General features: G+C 37.3%; 2 protein-coding genes across 4 annotated transcripts; both read right to left on the bottom strand.

The window, feature by feature from the left end:
* Nucleotides 1-12: 12 nt before the first annotated feature.
* Nucleotides 13-12,031, bottom strand: LOC101884686 (uncharacterized). Its single transcript, XM_073936759.1, has 6 exons — nucleotides 11,981-12,031; nucleotides 11,261-11,370; nucleotides 8,340-9,232; nucleotides 3,977-4,056; nucleotides 2,120-2,229; nucleotides 13-915 (listed from the first exon to the last, which is right to left on the bottom strand). The coding sequence occupies exons 1-6, from the start codon at nucleotides 12,028-12,030 to the stop codon at nucleotides 113-115; spliced, it is 2,046 nt and encodes a 681-aa protein (XP_073792860.1). The 5' UTR covers nucleotide 12,031; the 3' UTR covers nucleotides 13-112.
* A 701-nt stretch (nucleotides 12,032-12,732) lies between these two features.
* Nucleotides 12,733-20,950, bottom strand: LOC101884748 (uncharacterized). Of its 3 annotated transcripts, XR_012397587.1 has the most exons (4): nucleotides 20,895-20,950; nucleotides 19,656-19,765; nucleotides 15,540-17,137; nucleotides 12,733-14,999 (listed from the first exon to the last, which is right to left on the bottom strand). XR_012397587.1 is itself a non-coding variant. In XM_073936871.1 (3 exons), the coding sequence occupies exons 1-3, from the start codon at nucleotides 20,942-20,944 to the stop codon at nucleotides 15,831-15,833; spliced, it is 1,467 nt and encodes a 488-aa protein (XP_073792972.1). In that variant the 5' UTR covers nucleotides 20,945-20,950; the 3' UTR covers nucleotides 12,733-15,830. The 3 variants fall into 3 exon arrangements, 2 of the variants coding, with proteins under 2 accessions (XP_073792972.1, XP_073792973.1); XM_073936871.1 differs by having other exon boundaries at nucleotides 12,733-17,137; XM_073936872.1 differs by lacking the exons at nucleotides 19,656-19,765; nucleotides 20,895-20,950 and adding an exon at nucleotides 17,601-18,246 and having other exon boundaries at nucleotides 12,733-17,137.
* Between the last annotated feature and the right edge of the window lie 2,130 nt (nucleotides 20,951-23,080).

The raw sequence follows: 23,080 nt of genomic DNA, 5'->3' as shown, positions 1-23,080 counted from the left end.
TGGGTTACGCCGATCACCTGACGCAGAATTATAAACCAGGCTTAAGGGTGAACTCACACTTGTCCACTCTTGTCCCCCCCTCCCGTCCCAGATAGCATAGTGTGAGTGCACCCTAAGGCTTCTCCTTTGTATGAACTCCAAGATGTTTCTTTAGAGCTGAAGGCCTCAGAAATGTTTTCCCGCACTGCTCACACTTGTGTGTTTTCTCTCCAGTGTGGCTCCTCATGTGATCTTTAAGATCTGATGATCGTGTGAAACTATTCCCACACTGAGAACAAACGAACAGTTTCTCTCCAGTGTGTGTCCCTGTGTGAGCTTTAAGGTGTGATAATTGAGTGAAATTCCTGCCACAATGAGTACATTTGTGCGGTTTCTCTCCAGTGTGAATCCTCACGTGTATTTTCAGCTGTCTTGAAGTAGTAAATCTCTTGTCGCAGTGTGAACACGCATGCGGTTTCTCTCCAGTGTGGATCTTCTGGTGCTTTTTCAAGTCTCCGGATGTAAAAAACTTCTTATTGCATGTCAAACACTCAAACTCTTTCACACCAGTGTGGATCTTCTGATGGTCTTTAAAATGTGACGGTGTCGTGAAACTCTTTCCGCATTGATCACATTTGTGTGTTTTCTCTCCAGTGTGGATCCTCTCATGAATATTCAGGTTTCCTGACCAATTGAAGCTCTTCTCGCAATATGAACACTTGTAAGGTTTCTCTCCAGTGTGGATCCTCATGTGACACTCGAGACTGTATGCGTGGCTGAAATTCTTTCCACACTCAGTGCAGGTGAAACATTTCACAGCTGTTCTTTCCATTACAAAACTATCTTCTGTCTTTGTCTGAGCTTCGATTTCAGTTTTGACATGATGTTTCTCCTCATCTTCACTCAGTTCTTCGCTCTCCTCCTTCACCTTCACATCTGAAAGTCAATAACTCACAAGTTAATCTTCTAGTGTTTTACACTCTTGAATAGTTTGTAACTGTACAGGCAAACAATCATGAATAAGAGCATTTGTGTGTTTGGCTGAGATGGTAAGTGCTCAAATACTGTTTAACCTCACGAAAACAGAAATGCTTAAAGTTTCTGCCAACCGGACTCTACACCATAACTTTTCAATCCAGATGGATGGGGCAACCATTACTGCATCCAAAATGGTGAAAAGCCTTGGAGTAACGATTGATGACCAACTAAACTTCTCTGACCACATCTCTAGCACTGCTTGATAGTGCAGATTCCCACTCTACAACATCAGAAAGATCCGACCCTTCCTATCTGAACATGCAGCTCAACTCCTTGTTCAAGCTCTTGTTCTCTCCAGACTGGACTATTGCAACTCTCTACTAGCCGGGCTTCCAGTTAACTCTATCAAGCCTCCTCAGCTGCTTCAGAACGCAGCAGCACGAGTGGTCTTTAATGAACCTAAAAGAGCACATGTCACTCCGCTGCTCATCCGTTTGCACTGGCTGCCAGTTGCTGCTCGCATCAAATGTTAAACTAATGTTTTGCTTCTTACACTTTCTTTACACACCTGAAACTTGCCTACAGCACTTCTTCATTGTTGCTCTTATAGTTGTGTAAATTGCTTCCTTGTCTTCATTTGTAAGTCGCTTTGGATAAAAGCGTCTGCTAAATGACTAAATGTAACTGTAAATGCTCCTTGCCTCCTTTGCTTGTAATTTTAAGATGAACACAAAAAGAAGAGAAAGACAAGAAAATGCCTGAGTTTAGGGCTATTAGTAAAGCACAGCATTCACTAATAAGCATTTACCAGAACAAGTACTGAACTGAACACCAAACACCTGCCTTATCCTGAAAATTAAAACCAAAAGCGGCAGGGAAAGTGCTCTACTTCATAAGACTGTCAAGAAACCTTTATAATCATGATGTGACATGTCTTGAATGTGAATGAGACTTCATGCATGCTTATAACACCTGTCATTAGCTGACTCCTACAGGTTTTAAAGTCACTGCAATGGCCCACCGCTAATTTGAGCTTAAGGTTCCTTAATTAAGATAAATAAAAGTCAATATGAAATAGTACTAAAACTGATGAAGTGCTTAATGATGAACAACCTCACTGTTCTTCAGGCTCATTATTGAGGAGTAATAAATAAACACAAACCTATTAGTTCTTCAGTCTCTTCCTGTTTAATTCTGCAGGGTTCTGGATCACTCATCTTCTCACTGTCCTTCAATAAACTCTGTCTTTGTCTTTCACTGATGGCGGCAGAGCTTCAGGAGAACAAACAGAGAAATCTGATTCATTTACACTGATTGAGGAAATAAACATGATGTTAAACCTTATAGGAGACATAATATATGATTAAGTAATTTGCTCAGTCAGCTGACACCAATAATAAATGCTTTGAGATACGATTTACTTTATATGCAAATGTGTATTTATATAGAGTGGAAATCCCAGAATAAAGATGTTATTCACTATGTGCATCGCTTATGAAAGCAATGTCGTTTACTCATAAACAAAACTGAGCATGTGCAGAGACGAAAACATACTCGCGCACCTGACACTGCTCTGCTCCTGGTCTAAGTCCCGGTTTTGAACATGCACGCTAAAAAAAATAGCCGCGATGCTTACGCGTTGTGAAACCGCAGCAGTTCTTTTTTGTGGAGATGTCAGCATGCAGTGAGTTTCACAAGTCGACAAAAAGATAGGTTTAAACAATATGATGGTGATCTTATTTAGACTTAGCATGCGGCTCCTGAGAGATTTTTTTGTTTGAAGCAAAAGGAGGGATGATGAGTCAGGGAGGTAAGACTTAACAAAGCTAATTCTTAACCATGAGTCGGGTCTAAGACAACACACAACTGATAATTCTGTAAAACATCTTTTTTGCATTCTTTAGAACTGTCAAGACAATTTTATTAAAAAAAAACCAATGATCATGCTAAAGATTTCTTAAATGATCTTGGCATCACTCTAGTCTTTTGGATTGTTTTCCAGTTAAATTTAGGATTAATTTCTGTAATTTATTTAGAGTAGTAATTGTATAACGACAATAATACTGTTATTTTGAAATAATTATATATATATATATATATATATATATATATATATATATATATATATATATATATATATAGGCCCATAGTCAGGAAGGGATTGGGTGGTTAAAAAGACCATCCCCCCTTCTGACAAAGTCCAGGAATTGGCCCCTATATGAGCTCATTCGTCCCATTTTTGACAGTATGCCATGATAAATTGTGAAAATAAACAACCGAAGAACGCTTTAAGAAGAACAACCAATAAATTAAGGCTTTTATTATTTAAATGGACAGATTTTGACTGAGGAAATAAGCTGGCCAGTTTGTTATTTGCCTATGGCCTACAGTTTTTAATTTAAAACATTTTTTTGTTGTTGTTTTTATAAAGGATTATAATAAATTAGGCTTTAAAATAAGTATTTTAAAAAATATATATTTTTAAATTCTTATTTCATTACATTACATATAAAACTGTAAAAACTTGTAATTAAACAAATTTTTGTAAACTAAAAAAAAAGTATAACCAATTTGACAAACATATAGGAAAGTAGTTTTGTTCCATCAAAAGTGTTATAATGATAACCATCCAACAAGCTAATCTAGCACAAAATAGTGCTTAAAATGTTACTTGAATGCAGTATTTAAGACTCAAAAACATTTAGAAAACAGAACTCCACAAACTATTACTTTGTTTTCAGCATCATAGTTCACATCTGCTGCAGAAGATTCCCATTATTCCCTCCACAGATCATTTTTAGCGAAATAATCACAAACGTGGAAACCTCACACAGTAAACAAACACATTCACTCATATTGTCCTCTCAGAGCTCCTCTCTGCCTGCTGTATTGTTCTGGTCAGCAGACACACAGATAGAGGTGAACTCAATGCAGAAACTAGTCGCAGATTGTCGCTTTAATAAACTGTAAAGTGTGTTTTATTGTTGAGTAAACACGAGGAAAAGCGGGAACGACTCACCTCAGCCCTGAAGACTCGACGCTGAATGAACGCGTCAGCAGTGATGTCATCACGGCGAGGCGGGAACAACGGCGGACTTTTGTTTTAATTCATAAGAATGGCAAAACTTTAGAGAGAGGGGGAGAGCATTTTGCTTTTATTGCCATTCCAGCTTCTCTGGCTGTCATGGCAAAAAAAGCAGATTAAGTTTTGGCAAAACTTTACAAATTACACACACACACACACACGCATACATACATATATATATATATATATATATATATATATATATATATATATATAGTGTGTGTGTGTGTGTGTGTTCAAATAAAATATTAAAAGTGTTACAAAATTCTGTTATAACAAAAAATAAGTAAATTTAATATACATATATACAATACAAATGTTTTTTGTAATTTGCTTGAAACAATAAACAATAAAGTTTAATTTCTAAAACAATGATATAATTATATGGAAATTGAGTGTGTGAATAAAAACTTCACGTTTTCGACACGTATACTGTCACTGCATTGCTGAACATCATATAGGTGTAGTTTATAGGTGAGGATTATGCCAACTATGTGCACACGTGCCAAAAAAAAAACATTGGAATTTATATACATACACACAGAAAACTTTTTTTTTTTTTTTTTTTTACCAAAGAATGTAATAATGACAGCACATATTATTTATGATGAGCTTTTCTTAAACTCAAAGAGCTACAAGAAAAACAACAACAAATACAAACTCAACCCAAGACAAAATAAAATGCCAGTAACGAGCCAAAAGTCACACACAATAATCAATAAAACAATAAAAAGCAAAAGATTACAGATCAAGATGCATCTTAAGAAGCTTCTTAAAGCAATCCAAAGAATCTGCATTGCTGATAATTGTGGGTAATGCTTTCCATAACTTAAACACCATAAGAAAAAGCTCCACTTCTCATGGCTTTTACACTTCAGTGCAGCAGATCACACATGTAATCTGGAGTGAATCAATGTTCTGCTTTGTAGATTAAAATTAGAGCTTTAAATCAATATGTGCGTGAACAGAGAACCAATGGAGATGCTGAAGCAGTGGTGTGGAGAAACACATTACAAACACTCAAATTACTGTAACTGAGTAGTGTTTCTCAGGAATTGTAGTTTACTAGGTAGTTTTAAAAATGTGTACGTTCACTTTCACTTGAGTACATTTTTAGTGCTGTTTTACTCCACTATTTTCCTTCAACCTGCAGTCTGCTATGCAATTTTTTTTAAGTTAGTGAAGTTTATTTATAAACTAATTGAGGAGCATGTTATGATTGATCACAGCTAGTCCTGCATTAACTAACACATGATCCACCAATCAGACGATTCCTAACTCACTACAAATAACCAGAGTTTCTTACTTTAGTTATCTTTAGGTGCATTCGACTTCATGCAGCGCTGCGCAGATCGATCGAAATCTGTCTTAAAGCGGTGCATTCTGGTTAGAAATCTTGTCCGGATTGATGCTGCGCTGACGCCACGTGACTGTCACATGTGGCATCAAAGTACCGCGACAGCGATCCGAGATCAGACAGCAGACCGTGCAGCTTCTGAAGAGCTACTGCAGGAGCTTTGATGACGAGACCGATATTATACGATTGGTCGAGTTCACCACATGACAACAAACACGTGTATTTCGGGTTTATAATTGGTCAAATTCCGATTCAAAACTTTCAAAACAAACTATTCACTTTTCACACCCTCTCTATCTTGCTTATTAAAAGACTACAAATATTTTACTGCAGTAATCATCTTTTTTTAAATAATCTGGTTATAAAGGTTAGCTTGTTTGCACAGGTTTATTTTTAACTTTTTTATACAGACTATTTTCTGCATTCATCTCCATGAACGATTTAAATGGTATATTTTAGTGTATATTTTAGTGAATAACCTAAATATGAACTCAAATAAGTCTTACAGACTTGAAATAAAATAATCATCATCATTGATCCTGCCACCCTAAAGCTCTCTTAACAAATTAAAGTAAAGAACTATTTTATTAAATAATTATAAAATGGTTTTATTATTATAATATAAATATATATTTTATTTCCTGTCTAGCAGTTTAAAGGCTACCTGCTCTTTCTGGGAAACTTCTACATAGCTCACTTATTTTACCTTTTGTTCTTTTCAACACAATCTTTTTGGATTAAAATGCTTTTTTGAAAATGCATTCATTATCCAAAATAATCTCATTTATTAAGATCTAATCAAAACACCTTGTTTTGCTTTTTACATTGGAAATTTTTATATCTATAAATACACATATGTAAACCCTTTTTTAGCATATTCAAACGAAGTATTAGCCTACAGATTGATGTTTAACTCCTAGAATTTATGCTTATTGCTTTGTATTTAATAGACCTGTTCGCTTTTATGTTTATATTAACCTCTCATTTCCTCTTATTTCTCTCATGCATCTGTATATATTTTATTCATAATTCTCTCTTATTGTTTAAAAAGGAACTACAGTTTGTTGAAACTGTATTCTGTTTAATTTGTAAATGTTTTGTTGTTATAAATAAAAATAACAAAAAAATATGATGACGCCATGTGATCGATCATCATGACTGCAGCAACTTTGAGTCCCGAAGTATCCAGCTGTCCGTCTTGACGGCTCCGTTTTCAACTCCGCCCCCGCCTGCGCTCGGCTAATCTCGTTGATCACCGGCTGCAGCTGAGCTTCATGTCGAACGCACCTATTGTCTTGAAGAATCCCCCCTTCCACCCCTACTCCTCCACTTTTTTTTTATAGGGTGGCACGGTGGCCCAGTGGTTAGCACTGTTGCCTAACAGCAAGAACATCAGTGGTTCAACTCCGTAACAGGTCAGTTGTTGTTTCTGGATGGAGTTGACAAGTTCTCCTGTACTCGCTGGGGTTTCCCACCGGTTTCCTCCTACATGGAGGTGTGTGGTGCATTCCCTTTCTGTAAAGAATCTGTCATTGTAAATTTGTTTTAGAACTGGAAAAGTGTTTTGCTTTTTGTTAATTTTTTTCTGAAATGTAAATTTGTTTCGTCCTTAGTAAAATCGTTTTTCCCATGTAATTGTGTTATAATGGGGCAAAATGTTTTCCAAATTGTAAATTTGTCTTGAGCACACACACACACACTAAGGCCAATGTAATTAACCCAATTCTCCTATAGCGCATGTGTTTGGACTGTGGGGGTAACTGGAGCACCCAGAGGAAACTCACGCCAACATGGGTAGAAAATGCAAACTCCCAGCAGAGAATTGAACAAGCGACTTTCTTGCAGTGAAGTGACAGTGCTACCCACTGAGCCACCCCATAAGAGAGCATATAAATACTAAATAAAAGTGGACCCAGAACTGATCCCTGTGGGACACCCTGACGCAATGGCACACAGAAAGACAAACAGAGAGCGTTCGGAAAGATACGATGTAAACCAGTTTCACCGTTCCAGATCGACAGATCCACTAGTGAAGTCTGTCCAATAATATACTGTGACATATAGTAATGAACGCAGCACTCAGATCTAAATGCAGGACTAAAGCTTCTCCTCAGTATGAAGATCAAGAAGTTTCTTAAGACTGCAAAACTTAACCAATGTCTTGCTGCATTGATCACATTTGTGCTTTTTCACTCCAGTGTGGATCTTCATGTGTTCATTAAGGGTTGATGATCGAGTAAAACTCTTCCAACACTGAGTGCGTGTACGATTCCTCTCTAGCGTGGATCTTCTGATGTGCTTTTCAATTGCTGGGTAAAACTATTTCCACATTCAGACAAAGAATAAGGGCGTACTCACACTATGTACAGTTGCCTTAAACAGGACAGAAGCATGCTTGTCCCCCCCCCCCCCCCCCATCTCCCCCGACAGCCTGCACTCACATCGCATTTGCACCCAAGCACACTTATGTCATCGATGATGCGCTGTTCAGTGGAGAAGCGCTCTCACTCAGTCTCATTTTAGTCATTTGATATGCAGTGAAATATTTCTCCAAACAGATCAGCCACTATTGAAGCTTATAAACAATCATTAAGTCCTCAAGCTGCAGGTATTAGGAGGTTTGCTGAAGGTGCACCTGTCGTGAAGTGAGGGGTTTGCGTCTTTAATAATCTACGATCGTTTGCGTTCATTGAATAGTAAGAATGATTAGTTTATCCATATCAACCAGTCCCTTAAAAGTGACGTTACATCTTTGGTTTCAGGCTCAGGCACGCTTTGCACACCACAAGCGTTCCACGCCAAAGCCCAAGTAAACCGCGCTCTGGCACACCTCTAGCAAATGGGCCAGGGCCGGCCAACTGAACTGTGCATGAGCTCGATTGAGAGCACTCACACTTCCGAAACGATCCGTGAAATGGGCCTGGGCACGGTTCAGATAGCATAATTTGAGTGCAACCTACGGTTTCTCCTTTGTAGATGTTTTGTTAGACCTGAAGGCCTTAGAAATGTTTTCCCGCACTGACCACATTTGTGTGTTTTCTCTTCAGTGTGGATCAGCATGTGACTTTTAAGGTGTGATAATTGTGTGAAACTTCTCCCACACTGAGAACAAACGAACGGTTTCTCTCCGGTGTGTGTCCTCGTGTGAGATATATGGTGTGATAATTGTGTGAAGCTCTTCCCACACTGAGTACACGTGTACGGTTTCTCTCCAGTGTGACTCCTCACATGTACTTTCAGCTGTTTTGATGTAGTAAATCTCTTGCTGCAGTGTGAACACACATGCGGTTTCTCTCCAGTGTGGATCTTCTGGTGTTGTTTCAATTCTCCAGATGTGAAATAGTTTTTATTGCATGTCAAACACTCAAACTCTCTCACACCGGTGTGGATCTTCTGATGGTCTTTAAAATGTGATGGCTGAGTAAAACTCTTTCCACACTCAGCGCATGAGTAAGGCCTCTCCTTTGTATGAACTTCAAGATGGTTCTTCAGATCTGAAGAACTCAAAAATGTTTTCCTGCATTGATCACACTTGTGTGTTTTCTCTCCGGTGTGGATCCTCTCATGTTTTTTCTGGTTTCCTGAACAATTGAAGCTCTTCTCACAATATGAACACTTGTAAGGTTTCTCTCCAGTGTGGATCAGCATGTGACGCTTGAGATTGCCTTCATGGCTGAAACTCTTTCCACACTCAGTGCAGGTAAAACATTTTACAGCTGTTCTTCTCATTAAAAAATTATCTTCAGTCTTTGTCTGAGCTTCGATTTCAGTTTTGACATGATGTTTCTCCTCATCTTCACTCAGTTCTTCGCTCTCCTCCTTCACCTTCACATCTGAAAATGAATAAGTCACATGTTAATCTGCTAGTGTTTTACACTCTTGAATAGTTTGTAACTGTACAGGCAAACAATCATGAATAAGAGCATTTGTGTGTTTGGCTGAGATGGTAAGTGTTCAAATACTGCTGCTCCTTGTCTCCTTTGCTTGAAATTTTAAGATGAACACACAACAAAAAAAAATAAATTTCTTCACTGTTTTTCTGGTGATAAGAGAGAAGAAGACGAAAAATGCCCCAGTTTAAGACTATTAGTAAAGAACAGCAACTGAAAGAGCACACGGGTGGAAAGAGATATACACACACTGGCCACTTCATTATGCCGTGTTCACACCAGACGCGGAACGAGTGTATAAATCGCGCTATTCGCGCGTAAATAGCCACGTGAACATTTGAGTTTACTCGTTCATACGCGCGTCAAACCCCGCTTCATTCGACAGACGCGGATTCGCGTGATGGGCAGGGCTTCTGTCTGCCCGAAGATTCTAGCTTCATAGCTTAATGGCTAACATGGATTATATGAAGAGAATAACAGTGTTTATGTGCTTTATGAAGACTGAAAAACAGCGTCGATACGTTTAGGGTCTTGTCTGAGTCCACTACATCCTTTCAGAGGTCCATTCAGCTCTGTGAGCTCATAAACTCCTCCAAAAACTGAACCTGGATGACGGAGACTTTCAGCGGTGCTTCTGACTGAGCCAAGCCGAGTTTGATGAACTGTCGGTGTCGCCTGGAGGATTTCCCTCGGAACACCGACAACAGGTTCTACGTCACAATCACGCCCCCACAAGAGCAAGCTTCTGATTGGTTAACGCGGCGCGAATGTACGCTGAAGTTCAGATTTTCGAAATCGAGAGATTTGCGCGAAACGCTCGTTAAGCGCGTCAAACGTGCAAAATGTTCAATTCATCCCGCGCCATTCGCGCAATTTGTAAATCACTCGCTCTTGACGCGCGTGCCGCATCTGGTGTGAACGCAGCATTAGGTTCACCTATCCAACTGCCAGTTACCGCAAATTTCCAATCAGCCAATCACATGGCAGCAGCTCAATGTTCATGCGAGCATCAGAATGGGGAAGAAAGGGGATTTAAGTGTGTGGAAAAGATGAATTGATTTTCATTACTTTTGTGTTTTATTTTTTGTTAGAAAAATGTTTAACAACAGATTAATCAATCTTTCTCTTTTGTATGATATATATTGACCAGGCATTCGTCTTATTTTTTACTGTGCTGCTACTTTTTAGGAAGAACTGCTGACAAGAGGGAAATTGCAGAATAAAAATACATATAGTGCGGGGACCCTTGTTCCAGACTGCTGTTTAGTACAAAGTCTAGACATGTCATAAGTTGTCATGATGCTTGTAGAAGTTGTGAAATATATTGAGGATGCACGTAATTGTTCAGTTCTGGTGTGTAGAGAAGGGTTGCAGAAAAAGGAAGTATGTCTGAGGGTACAAGAGCCAAAGGACTGATATTGATAGGTAAGTGCTTTACTTCATAAGACTGTCAAGAAACCTTTATAATGATGATGTGCAATGTAATGAATGTGAATGAGACTTCATGCATGCTTATAACACCTGTCATTAGCTGTCATTTGCTTAATCCTATAAGTTATCAGTCACTGCAATGGCCCACCGCTAATTTGAGCTTGAGATTCCTAATTTAAGGTGAATATTAAAAACACACAGCATGATAATGTAAAAACTCCAGCGATAGTAGTAAGCTGGTCTGCGTAATTCTATGGTGATGATTATGAAATGGTTGTGAACAGCGTTACATTAAGTTTGCAGGTGCATATCTATGGGCCCTATATACAATATGTCTCTCAACTCATTCACTGAACACAAAACAATCGTAATGTTTGAGAGGTAAAGTTAATTTAGGCAGGTCCTTTAGTTTAAACACAACAAGTGTTAAGATAAAATAAAAGTCAATATGAAAAAAGTACTAAAACTGATGAAGTACTTGGATATTAATAACCTCACTGTTCTACAGCCATTATTAAAGAGTAATGAATAAGCACAAACCTATTAGTTCTTCAGTCTCTTCCTGTTTAATTCTGCAGGGTTCTGGATCACTCATCTTCTCACTGTCCTTCAATAAACTCTGTCTTTGTCTTTCACTGATGGCGGCAGAGCTTCAGGAGAACAAACAAGAGAAATGTGATTCATTTACACTGATTGAGGAAATAAATAGTATGATGTATTATAGGAGACACAATAGATGATCAGGTCATTTTCTTAGTGAGATGAAGCCAACAACATTAACTTGTGAATGAGAGAAAAACAAGAACTACTGACTTTTGTTAATTTTGATGAGCATTTAAATAAAACACTTAAATATTTCATTTACATATCAACCAATAAATTAGACTGCTTGCAGTAGCAGATTAATGTACAGAAACTGGAAGTTCCTTCCAAAAAATGAGTAAACAAAGAGCTCCACAAACTATTACTTTTGTTTTCAGCATCATAGTTCACATATCTGCAGCAGAAGATTCCCATTATTCCCTTCACAGATCATATTTAGCGAAATAATCACAAATGAGGATAAACTCACCCTGTAAACAAACACATCACTCATATTGTCCTCTCAGAGCTGCTCTCTGCCTGCTGTATTGTTTTGGTCTGCAGACACACAGATAGAGGTGAACTCAATGCAGAAACTAGTCGCAGATTGTCGCTTTAATAAACTGTAAAGTGTGTTTTATTGTTGTGTAAACACGAGAAAAAGCGTCAACGACTCACCTCAGCTCTGAAGACTCGACGCTGAATGAACGCGTCAGCGCTGACGTCATCAAGGCGAGGCGGGAACAACGGCGGACTTTTGTTTTGACTTTTAAGAATGGCAAAAATTTGGAGAGAATTTAGATTTTATTACCATTTCAGCTTTTCTTGCTGTCATGGCAAAAAAGAAGATCAATTTTCGGCCTAATAACTTTACAAATTACGCATAAACTGTGGAAGACTCAACGCAAATATGGAAAAAAAAAACATTAAAAGTGTTAGAAAAATCTGATATAACAAAAAATAAATAAATTAAATATACATATATACAATAAAAATGTTTTTTGTAATTTTATAGAAACAATAAAGAAAGTTTAAATTTTCAATTCATGTATAAATTATTTTGCTAAAACAATAACATTAAATCAAATCGTGAAAAACAGCGTTCTTTGGCAATTCCATACATCTTGTAATGTGAAAGTAAAACCATCAGCAACCTGAACTACAAAACCTAATAAAACATGACAAAATAAACATGAATAACAGCTTGAAGCAAATAAATAAAAACACATGGCACAGTCTGTGAGCTCCGTGAATGCAGCATTTTCAGTTCGTTTATATGGAAATTGAGTGTGTGAATGAAAACTTCAAGTTTTCAACACGTATACTGTCACAGCATTGCTGGACATTATGTAGCTGTAGTTTATAGATGAGGATTATGCTAACTGTGTGCACACGTGCCAAATAAAAAAATATGGGAATTTATAAACATACACACATAAAACACTTTTTATTTTAAGCAAAGTATGTAATAATGATAGCACATTTTATTTATGATGAGCTTTTCTTAAACTCAAAGAGCTACAACAAATACAAACACAACCCAAGACAGAACTACAAGCTTACATAAAATCCCAGTAACGAGCCAAAAGCCGCACAATAATTAATAAAACAATAAAAAGCAAAAGATTACAGATTAAGATGCGTCTTAAGAAGCTTCTTAAAGCAATCCAAAGAAACTGCATTGCTGATAATTGTGGGTAATGCTTTCCATAACTTAAACACCATAAGAAAAACCTCCATCTCTCATGGCTTTAACACTTCAGTGCAGCAGATCACACATGTAATCTGGAGTGAATCAATGTACTGTTTGTAGACATGGGCCGGTCTAAGATTCTGACGATATGATAACCTTGGATAAAAATATCACGGTTTCACGCTATTGTGATTACTGCTCTAAAATATATTCTTTTTAAATGTCTGGGTAAAAACAAAAACTTTTCCCCCTTTAAACACAATATATTTTATTCTGAGAAACGTTTACAATATTTTGGGACAGTAAACACGTTAAGCTAAATAATTCAAATGAATCATTGACTTCTGCAGTCTTCATTAGTTTCAAAAACACAGATTTCTTATAGAATTTAAAACGTATCTTTGGATATCTTTTTTGCTGGCGATATCATCTTAATAAAAATGGCTCACGTACCTCAGGAACGGTATAGCAAAAAAATTTGAGGCTTTGAAAACCGTGACTTTTCCAAATTGCGGTAAACCTCGAAAACAGCTATCTTCCCATGCCTACTGCTTTGCAGATTAAAATTAGAGTCTTCAAATCAATATGTGTGTGAACAGGGAGCCAATGGAGTTGCTGAAGCACTGGAGTGATGTGCAGTGGTGTGAGGAAACAAATTACAAACCCTCAAATTACTGTAACTGAGTAGTGTTTCTCAGGAATTGTAATTTACTAGGTAGTTTTAAAAATGTGTACTTTCACTTTAGTACATTTTAAGTGCTGTTTTACTCCCCTATTTTCCTTCAACCTACTGTCACCATGTCATTTAACTAATTTCGAGAGGAGCACGTGCTTATGATTGATCACAGCTGGTCCTGCATTAACTAACGCATGATTCACCAATCAGATGATTCCTAACTCACTAGAAATAATCAGAGTTTCTTACTTTAGTTATCTCCACCTTGAAGAATCCCCCCCTTCCACCTTTCCCTCTATAGGGCGGCAGAATGGCCCAGTGGTTAGCACTGTTGCCTCACAGACAGAACGTCACTGGTTCAAATTCTAAACAAGCCAGTTGTCGTTTCTGGGTGGAGTTGACCCAGAGTTGACCCCCGAGTTCTTCGGTTTTCTCCTGCAGTCCAATAACATGTGTCATAGGTGAATTGATCAATCTAATTTATCACTATGGTCGAGCTCTTAACCAGCAAAATATCTCTATATAGCAATTTATAATCTGTCATCAGCTCTAAATAAGGGGGAAGTTCTCTAAATCTACCTGAGCTCAAACTTCCCTCTCGCCCTGCAAATGGGAGGGAGCCCTCAGGCTCGAGAATCTTATGAGCTAAGGGCTCTCTCCTGGGACAACATGCCAAACTTGCTTCATTATCAATCATCAGCTAAGTGTGAACTCTTGAATATTTGTGAGACAAGACATGAGCGCTTTATAAATGCAGCTAACATGTACAGTGCATGAAGCATTGAAAGTGTCCAAGAAGACTCAAAATCATCTCACACAGTGACCAAGAGATGATGGAGAAAATGTCGACTATATAACGACTAATATCCCCAAATTGCCTTTAACAATCGTTAAATGCACTACAGAATGTTACGTTTTCAAACACACAAATAGCATGCAACGCATCAGTTGTTCAGAGTGTAACGAGAGTGTCTTGAGTACTTTTTAAAGGGCTGCTTTATACTCATACTTTGAGTAATATTTACAACAGATACTTTTACTCCACTTTTACTCCACATTTTTTGGGCAAGTAATGGTACTTTTACTCGAGTACAATTTTTTTTGAGTACTCTTTTCACCACACCTCTGGTACTGCACATGCAGCAAAGTTTGGAATGTACTGTAACCTCCTAACAGAAGTAGCTGGCAAACCCCAAAAAAGAGATTTACAAATATTAAGATGAGATGTGATGAAGGCATGAACAAACCTCTAGGGCAGAGGTGTTCAAACTTGATCCTGGAGGGGCCGGTGTCTTGCTTATTTTAGTTCCAACCCCATTTGAACACACCTGAACCAGCTAATCAAGCTCTTTCTAGGTATACTAGACTTCTAGGCATGTGTATTAGAGGAAGTTGGAGCTAAACTATGCAGGACACCGACCCTCCAGGACAGAGTTTGGACACCCTTGCTTTAGGGCAGAGGTGTCCAAACTCAATCCTGGTGGGGGCTGTGTCCTGCTGAGTTTAGCTCCAACTTGCTTCGACACACCTGGTCGAATGTTTCTAGTATATCTAGTAAGAGCTTGATTAGCTGGTTCAGGTATGTTTGATTACAGTTGGAGCTAATCTCTCCAAGATACGAGTCTGGACACCACCACTCTAGGGCATAGGTGTCAAACTTAATTCCTTGAGGGCCACAGATCTACGCAGCTTTTCTTGAACACCTTGATTATTTAGATAAGCTGTGTTTGATTACGGCTAGAGCAAACCTGTGCAGAGCTGCGGCCCTCCAGGAATTGAAGACCTACACTTCACGGCAGGAGTGCTCAACCCTGTTCCTGGAGATCTACCTTCCTGCAGAGTTAAGCTCCTACCCTGATCAAACACACCTGAACATGCAAACTCCACACAGAAATGCCAACTGGCACAGCTAGAACTCGAACAAGTGACCTTGTAGTGAGTGCCAGCCACTGAGTCACCGTGCCACCCCATGAGGAAGCATATAAATACTAAATAAAAGTGGACCCAGAACTGATCCCTGTGGGACACCCTGACGCAAAGGCACACAGAAAGATACGATGTAAACACGGTTCCGGATAAACAGATCCACTAGTGAAGTCTGTCCAACAATATACTGTGACATTTAGTATCGAATGCAGCACTCAGATCTAAATGCAGGACTAAAGCTTCTGCTCAGTATGAAGATCAAGGTGCTTCTTAAGCTCGTAAGGCCTGAAAAATGTTTTGCTGCACCGATCACATTTGTGCTTTTTCACTCCAGTGTGGATCTTCATGTGTTCATTAAGGGTTGATGATCGAGCAAAACTCTTCCAACACTGAGTGCATTTGTACGGTTTCTCCCCAGTGTGAATCCTCACGTGTGCTTTCAGAGGTCCTGAATGAGTAAATCTCTTGTTGCAGTGTGAACACACATACGGTTTCTCTCCAGTGTGGATCTTCTGGTGCTTCTTCAAGTCTGCTAATGTAAAAAAATTCTTCTTGCATGCAAAGCACACAAACTCTCTCACACCAGTGTGGATCTTCTGATGCGTTTTAAAATGGAATTGCTGAGAAAAGCTTTTTCCACACTCAGAACATGAATAAGGCTTCTCCTTTGTATGAAGTCGAAGATGTCTCTTCAGATCTGAAGGCCTCGAAAATGTTTTCCCGCACTGATCACACTTGTGCGGTCTCTCCCCAGTGTGGATCCTCATGTGTCCTATATGGTGTGATAATTGGGTGAAACTCTTCCCACACTGAGTACATGTGAACGGTTTCTCTCCAGTGTGAGTCCTCTTGTGTGTTTCCATTGTTTGTAACCGTCTGAACGTCTTGTCGCAGTGTGAACACTTGTACGGTCTCTCTCCAGTGTGAATCCTCTGGTGCAGCTTCAAACCTTCAGCTCTACTAAAAGTCTTCTCACACCCAAAGCACACAAACGCTCTCACACTACTGTGGATCTTCTGATGTTTTTTTAAACTGGACATTATTGTAAAACTCTTTCCACACTCTGCACATGAATAGGACTTATCCTTTGTATGATCTCTAAGATGTTTATTAAAATCTGAAGAACTCAAAAATGTTTTCCTGCACTGATCACATCTGTGTGTTTTCTCTCCAGTGTGGATCCTCTCATGTTTGTTCAGGTTTCCTGAACAATTGAAGCTCTTGTTGCAATATGAACACTTGAAGGGTTTCTCTCCAGTGTGGACCATCTCATGTGTTCTCAGGTTTCCTAGATTATTGAATCTCTTGCCGCAGTGTGAACACTGATAAGGTTTCTCTCCAGTGTGGATCATCATGTGACGCTTGAGATAGCATTCGTGGCTGAAACTCTTTCCACACTGGGTGCAGGTGAAACATTTCACGGCTGTTCTTTCCATTACAAAACTATCTTCAGTCTTCGTGCGAGTAACATTTTCAGTCTTGACATGATGTTTCTCCTCATCTTCACTCAGTTCTTCGCTCTCCTCCTTCACCATCACATCTGAAAAATAAAAGAGGCGAGTTCCATAATCATAAATAATCAAAGAAACTTTCTTGCTGATTTTGCTGTTTGTGGGTTAAATTTGGGTGCACATGTGACTATGATGTAACAATCATATAATGAAGTCCTTCTTCTTCAAAAAAAAAAAAAGATTTTTCAAAACAAATGATGGTTCAGGCTCGGATAATAAAAAAAAAAAAAAAACTAAACCAATCAATGATTTATTATAGTGATGGGAAGTTCAGATCATTTTACTGACTCAGATCTTTGAGTCTCGTTCATTGAGATGAACGAATCTTTTTTCGAGTCATTTCGTTTATTTGGTTCAATTTGCCAAAATATTATTAAAATGTTACGAATTGCTTCCAAACACATCTACAGCTAGCCCAAAAGGTTGATCACACGACAAATAAGTCATAAATAGAATACTATACGAAGAAGAAAATAATCATTCAATGTTTACCTGCTCTTTTGTCTATGAAGGTGTTGTTGTCTCTTTGCTCAGCTCACCTCTTCATGTCTTCAAATGTCAGGGCTTCATTCACGTTACACTGACAGTCACATATAATCTTAATCAATGCACAGTCTAAGCCGATAGGAGCCATGATAATTAGTTCACCTTTCGAATCTTTTGGTTCTTAAGTTGTTCGTTCATCAGAATGACTCAAACCTGAGGACTCGAGAGATGAACGGTTCAATTCTTTTTCCGGCTCTAAACGCATATGATTGGCCCATGATGAATGAACGACTCAGACTCGACAGAGAACTCGAGAGATGAACGGATCAATTCTTTTTCCGGCTCTAAACGCATATGATTGGCTTCTGGATTTCTGCGATGAACGACACAAAAGACTTGAAATGAACGATACCAGCTGCACAAATGTGCGCACGCGCTGATGAACGAATCACTCCCTGAGAGCACTCGTAGTTCCCGAGTCATATTGAAGATTCGTTCAAAATGAACGAATCCTTCATGAACGACACATCACTAAATATGCTGGCCCTTCCTTTTCTGTTTTATTTTATTTTTTTATTTATTTTTTTATTATTATTATTTTATTAATTTTTGTTTATTATTATTAGTTTATTTTCTCTTTTCCTCTCTTTCCCCTTCTACTTACAACTATTATTATTATTTATTATTATTATTATTATTACTTGTCCTCTCCCTGATTTCCCATCCTCCCCTCTCCTCGACACCTTTGTCATAAATGGTATTACTTTTATTTTTTGTAATCATTATTATTATTATTACTGTTCTGACTTGTCCGGTTATCTTTCCATTATCATTATTACAAGTATTTATACCATTATCATTAGTAAGGTTGCAGTTGTTGTAGTTGTAACGGTAGTAGTTGTAGTAGTAGTAGTAGTTGAAGTAGTAGACATTGTAATAGTATCGATTGTTATTGAGTAATTGTTACGGAGATTATTGAAGTAGTAGTTCATGTAGTAGTAGATGTCATTGGTATAGTAGTAGCAGAAGTAGTAATGGTGTGGTTGTTACAGTAGTAGTAGTAGTCGTTGTTGGTGTAGTAATATCAGTAGTAGATGTTGTTGATGTAGATGTAGTAGAAGTGATTGTAGTAGTAGTAGTAGTAGTAGTAGTAGTCGCAGTAGACGTTGTTATATTAGTTGTAGCAAACGCTATAGTAGTATCAGTAGTGGTAGTAGTATCAGTATTAGTAGACATAGTAGTAGTAGTCGTGGTTGTGGCTGTAGTAGAAGCAGTAGTAGTTGTAAAATAAGTAACTTTCTGTAGTAGTAGTTGGTGTAGCACTTGTTATTTATTATTATTGTTGTCAGTTATTACTGTTGTCCTTTCTTTCTTTTTCTCATTTTTACTATCATACATTAATAAGCATTGTTGTTACTCCCTACCCCTGACTGGTTTCTTTCTATACGTTTTATCTATATCTGTGACACTTGCTTCATTTATTGACTGTCATTGTCCCTTATGTATGTACTCTGACCTGTCCACCAAGTTACCTTTACATGCATACACACACTCACACACTCAAGCACATACCAGTACATGACTATATTGTTGTTGTTTTTGTTTTGTTGCTTTGTATTTGTTATTTGTTGATTTTTTTTCTTGTATTTGTATGATTTTTGCATATTCTAATAATAAAAAAAAAAAAATATATATATATATATATGCGGCCTGGTACTACTGATTCACCAATTGGTACTGGTCAGCCATCCAGTGGTTGAGGACCACTGATATACAGCATTACATTAACTTTGTAGGTGCGGATCTATAGGGGCCTATATACAATATATCTCAACTCATTTACTGTCAATAAAACTTTATTATAATTGATGCTGCTTAATGTTACTTGATTAAAATAATGTTTGAGATGTAAAGTTAATTTAGGCAGGTCCCATAATCTGTTAACTGTTAAAATAAAAACTACTATGAAAAAAAAAAGTATTAAACTGATGAAGTGCTTAAATATTAACAACCTCACTGTTCTTCAGCCTCATTATTGAAGAGTAATGAATAAACACAAACCTATTAGTTCTTCAGTCTCTTCCTGTTTAATTCTGCAGGGTTCTGGATCACTCATCTTCTCACTGTCCTTCAATAAACTCTGTCTTTGTTTTTCACTGATGACAGCAGAGCTTCAGGAGAATAAACAGAGAAATCCGATTCATTTACACTGACTGATTGAACAAATAATATGATGTTAAATCTTATAGGTGATACAACATGTGATTTGCTTTAGTCAGCTGACACCATTAATATAAACTTAATGTGGCCATTTGAAGATATGGGGACATTATTAATATGAATTAAGTGAATATATGACTATAAACACTCATTAAACACCCATCCTGGATCAGCAGCAGATCAGCTCATTTATACTGAGTGTTTGCAGACTTCAATGGTTAAATGAATGAATGGCTGCTGTAATTAATAATAAAATATTTTTACAATCATATCATAGTTCAAACATTAAGCGTTCACATTAATAACGTGATTAGATTGTTAACAGTAGCACGTTTATGTCCAGAAACTAGGAAATAACAAAAACCCTGCTGAAAAATCCAGCTTAAACCAGCCTAGGATGGTTGGTTGGTTTTAGCTGGTCAACCAGGCTGGTTTAAGGGGGGTTTTGGCCAACTTCCAGGCTGGTTTCCAGCCATTTTAAATTTCAGCCTGGTCTTAGCTGGTCAGCATGGAAAGTGACCAGCTAAAACCAGCTTGAACATCCTGGTTTAGGATGACATAGCTGGTTTTGGCTGAGCTCCGAGCCTGACTAGGCTGGTCATCTCCCAGCCTGTCCAGCTAAAACCAGGCTGGAAAAAAGCCTGGAAGTGGCCAAAACTCCTCTAAAACCAGCCTGGTCGACCGGCTAAAACCAGCCAACCATCCTAGGCTGGTTTAACTTGGGTTTTCAGCAGAAAATAAAGAACACCACATACTGTAAAATGTTTTCAGCTTCAAAGTTCATATATCTGCCGCAATATTCCCATTATTTCTCGTCACATGTCATATTTTGCTATATTACTAACTCGTGAAAAAAACTTGTTGAAGCTTAAGAGTCGACTGTGACAACACTGACATAAGTAAACACTTCACTCATATTGTCCTCTCAGAGCTTCTCTCCGCCTGCTGTATTGTTTTGGTCAGCAGACACACAGATAGAGGTGAACTCAATGCAGAAACTAGTCGCAGATTGTCGCTTTAATAAACTGTAAAGTGTGTTTTATTGTTGTGTAAACACGAGAAAAAGCGTCAATGACTCACCTCAGCTCTGAAGACTCGACGCTGAATGAACGCGTCAGCGCTGACGTCATCACGGCGAGGCGGGCGAAAAAGAGAATCGTAAAAAGCCTCCATCTGTTGTAAACCCAAAAGTACATCTAGAAGGCGTTGAGCTGACTGATAAAAAAAAATGTACTAACGAACATATTCGGAATATTTTTCATAAGCAAAATAAGATTACTCCTATATATAGGAAAAAAAGTGTTGCATGCAGAATTTTTGTGTTGAATTTAAACATACAAATTACATTTAATAATGTTCAACTTAATTTGTTTGTTTAAATTCAGCCCAAATAAATTGGTTACACCACTTAACATTAAATAAAAATGAGTAAATCCAAGGAATCATATTTCAATAAATTAATTTCAGTGTAGAGGCAATTTTTTTCTGGAACTCTACTATAGCTAATATTAATTGGAAAAGAGTCTGGTTAACTCCCTTCAATTACACTATTAATAATAAAATTAAGGAAATTCATATTAAAATATTGCATACAATTTACCCAGTAAATTTTTTTATGAAAGTACACTGAAATGGAGGATCTCTGTGGTTTCTGCAATGTGGAAAAAGAGACTCTGTCATTTATTTTTTGAATGCAATGTTTTAAACAAGTTCTGGTAGGATCTAGCCAAATATATTTTTAAAAAGACAAAACTTGCTTATTATTTGACAATAAAATATATTATTTTTATTATGACAAATCTAACAAATGTCTTGATTATATTGTTAATCTCTTTATTTTGTTGGCAGTTTTGCATACACAAACAGAAATTTGCTAATGTAACGAAGGCCTGCTAGTAAGTGCCGTGCTGCTACACTAAATCATCTCCTTCATTACTTCTTTATTTCTACTGTGAAAAGCAAAAAATCTGAGATGTGCATCAATTATTATGACACTTTTTTTTATTCCCCTGTCAATTCTTAAAATCATTGGATGTAAAAATGCTGTACATTAAACTTTGTGTAATTAAATTAATGTATTTTTTTTGTTTTTTTTACCATTTTTATGTTTCATATTTTAAAGTTGTGTTGTATTTTTCTTTTTAAATATTTCCCAAATGATGTTTAATATCAAAGAAATTTTCACAGTATGTCTGATAATGTTTTTTCTTCTGGAGAAAGTCTTATTTGTTTGATTTCGGCTGGAAAAAAATCAGTTAAGGACAAAATTATTAGCCCCTTGAGGCTATTTTTTCGACTGTCTACAGAACAAACCATCGTTATACAATAACTTGCCTAATTACCCTAACCTGCCTAGTTAACCTAATTAACCTAGAGCAGCCTTTAAATGTTGAGAAGTGTCTTGAAAAATATCTAATCAAATACTCATTTACTGTCATCATGGCAAAGATAAAATAAATCAGTTATTAGAGATGAGTTATTAAAGCTATTATGATTAGAAATGTGCTGAAAAAATCTGCTCTCTGTTTAATGGAAATTAGGGAAAAAAATAGGTGCCTAATAATTCAGGGGGGCTTATAATTCTGACTTCAACTGTATGTTTGTTCCTGATGGTTATGCAATAAAAAAATAAATAAAAAAAGAGAGATTCGTAAAAAAAAAAAAAAAAAACGTGCCGAATTAGATTCCGCTGACCAGCCAAAAAAATTACTAATGTTGACAAAAGACATTTAATTTAACCAGTTTTGATTTTAATTAGACACCTAAAACGTGGTAATAAATACACTTACATTTTAAAAACAATACCTCTTGGCTGACACACATACACACACCCATGGGGGGGAGGGGGTTCAAATAATATGTTTATATAATTATTAAATTACCTGTTTCTAAATGATGTTTCCCCAGATAATTCCCCATGATAAGAAATCATTTAAAAGGTTTTACAAGATGCTTTACATGTTATTATCAGGGCCAGACGGAATCTGCGGACGTCTTTTGCTAATTCTGCGGAGAATTTTGGTAAAAATCTGCGGATTTCTGTGAAATTATTTTGGGAGTATCCAGCGAGTATCATAACTAAAACCTTAATAAATTAAATAAAAAGTAATAAATTACTGAATAAAAACTGAATAAACTCAGATTTACACATTTACTCAAGTAAATAAACAGAATTAATGACAGGCTAAAAATCTGCAGAAATCTGCGGAATTCTGCATGCGCAGATTCCGTGTGGGCCTAGTTATTATTATTTAGCTTTAAGACAA

This window comes from Danio rerio, chromosome 22 (genome assembly GCF_049306965.1).
Source record: "Danio rerio strain Tuebingen ecotype United States chromosome 22, GRCz12tu, whole genome shotgun sequence".
In the NCBI taxonomy this organism is placed as follows: domain Eukaryota; kingdom Metazoa; phylum Chordata; class Actinopteri; order Cypriniformes; family Danionidae; genus Danio; species Danio rerio.
This window is presented reverse-complemented; position numbering and strand designations above follow the sequence as displayed.

What these genes read in the sequence shown, in the direction of transcription:
- LOC101884686 (XM_073936759.1), bottom strand. Translation starts at nt 12,030, where the DNA reads ATGACGTCAGCGCTGACGCGTTCATTCAGCGTCGAGTCTTCAGAGCTG. An exon ending in GTCGAGTCTTCAGAGCTGAG is followed by an intron (nt 11,371 to 11,980) that starts GTGAGTCGTTGA and finishes GTTCTCCTGAAG; the next exon opens with CTCTGCCGCCATCAGTGAAA. An exon ending in GTCGAGTCTTCAGGGCTGAG is followed by an intron (nt 2,230 to 3,976) that starts GTGAGTCGTTCC and finishes GTTCTCCTGAAG; the next exon opens with CTCTGCCGCCATCAGTGAAA.
- LOC101884748 (XM_073936871.1), bottom strand. Translation starts at nt 20,944, where the DNA reads ATGACGTCAGCGCTGACGCGTTCATTCAGCGTCGAGTCTTCAGAGCTG. An exon ending in GTCGAGTCTTCAGAGCTGAG is followed by an intron (nt 19,766 to 20,894) that starts GTGAGTCATTGA and finishes ATTCTCCTGAAG; the next exon opens with CTCTGCTGTCATCAGTGAAA. An exon ending in AGAGACTGAAGAACTAATAG is followed by an intron (nt 17,138 to 19,655) that starts GTTTGTGTTTAT and finishes TTTATTTTTCAG; the next exon opens with ATGTGATGGTGAAGGAGGAG.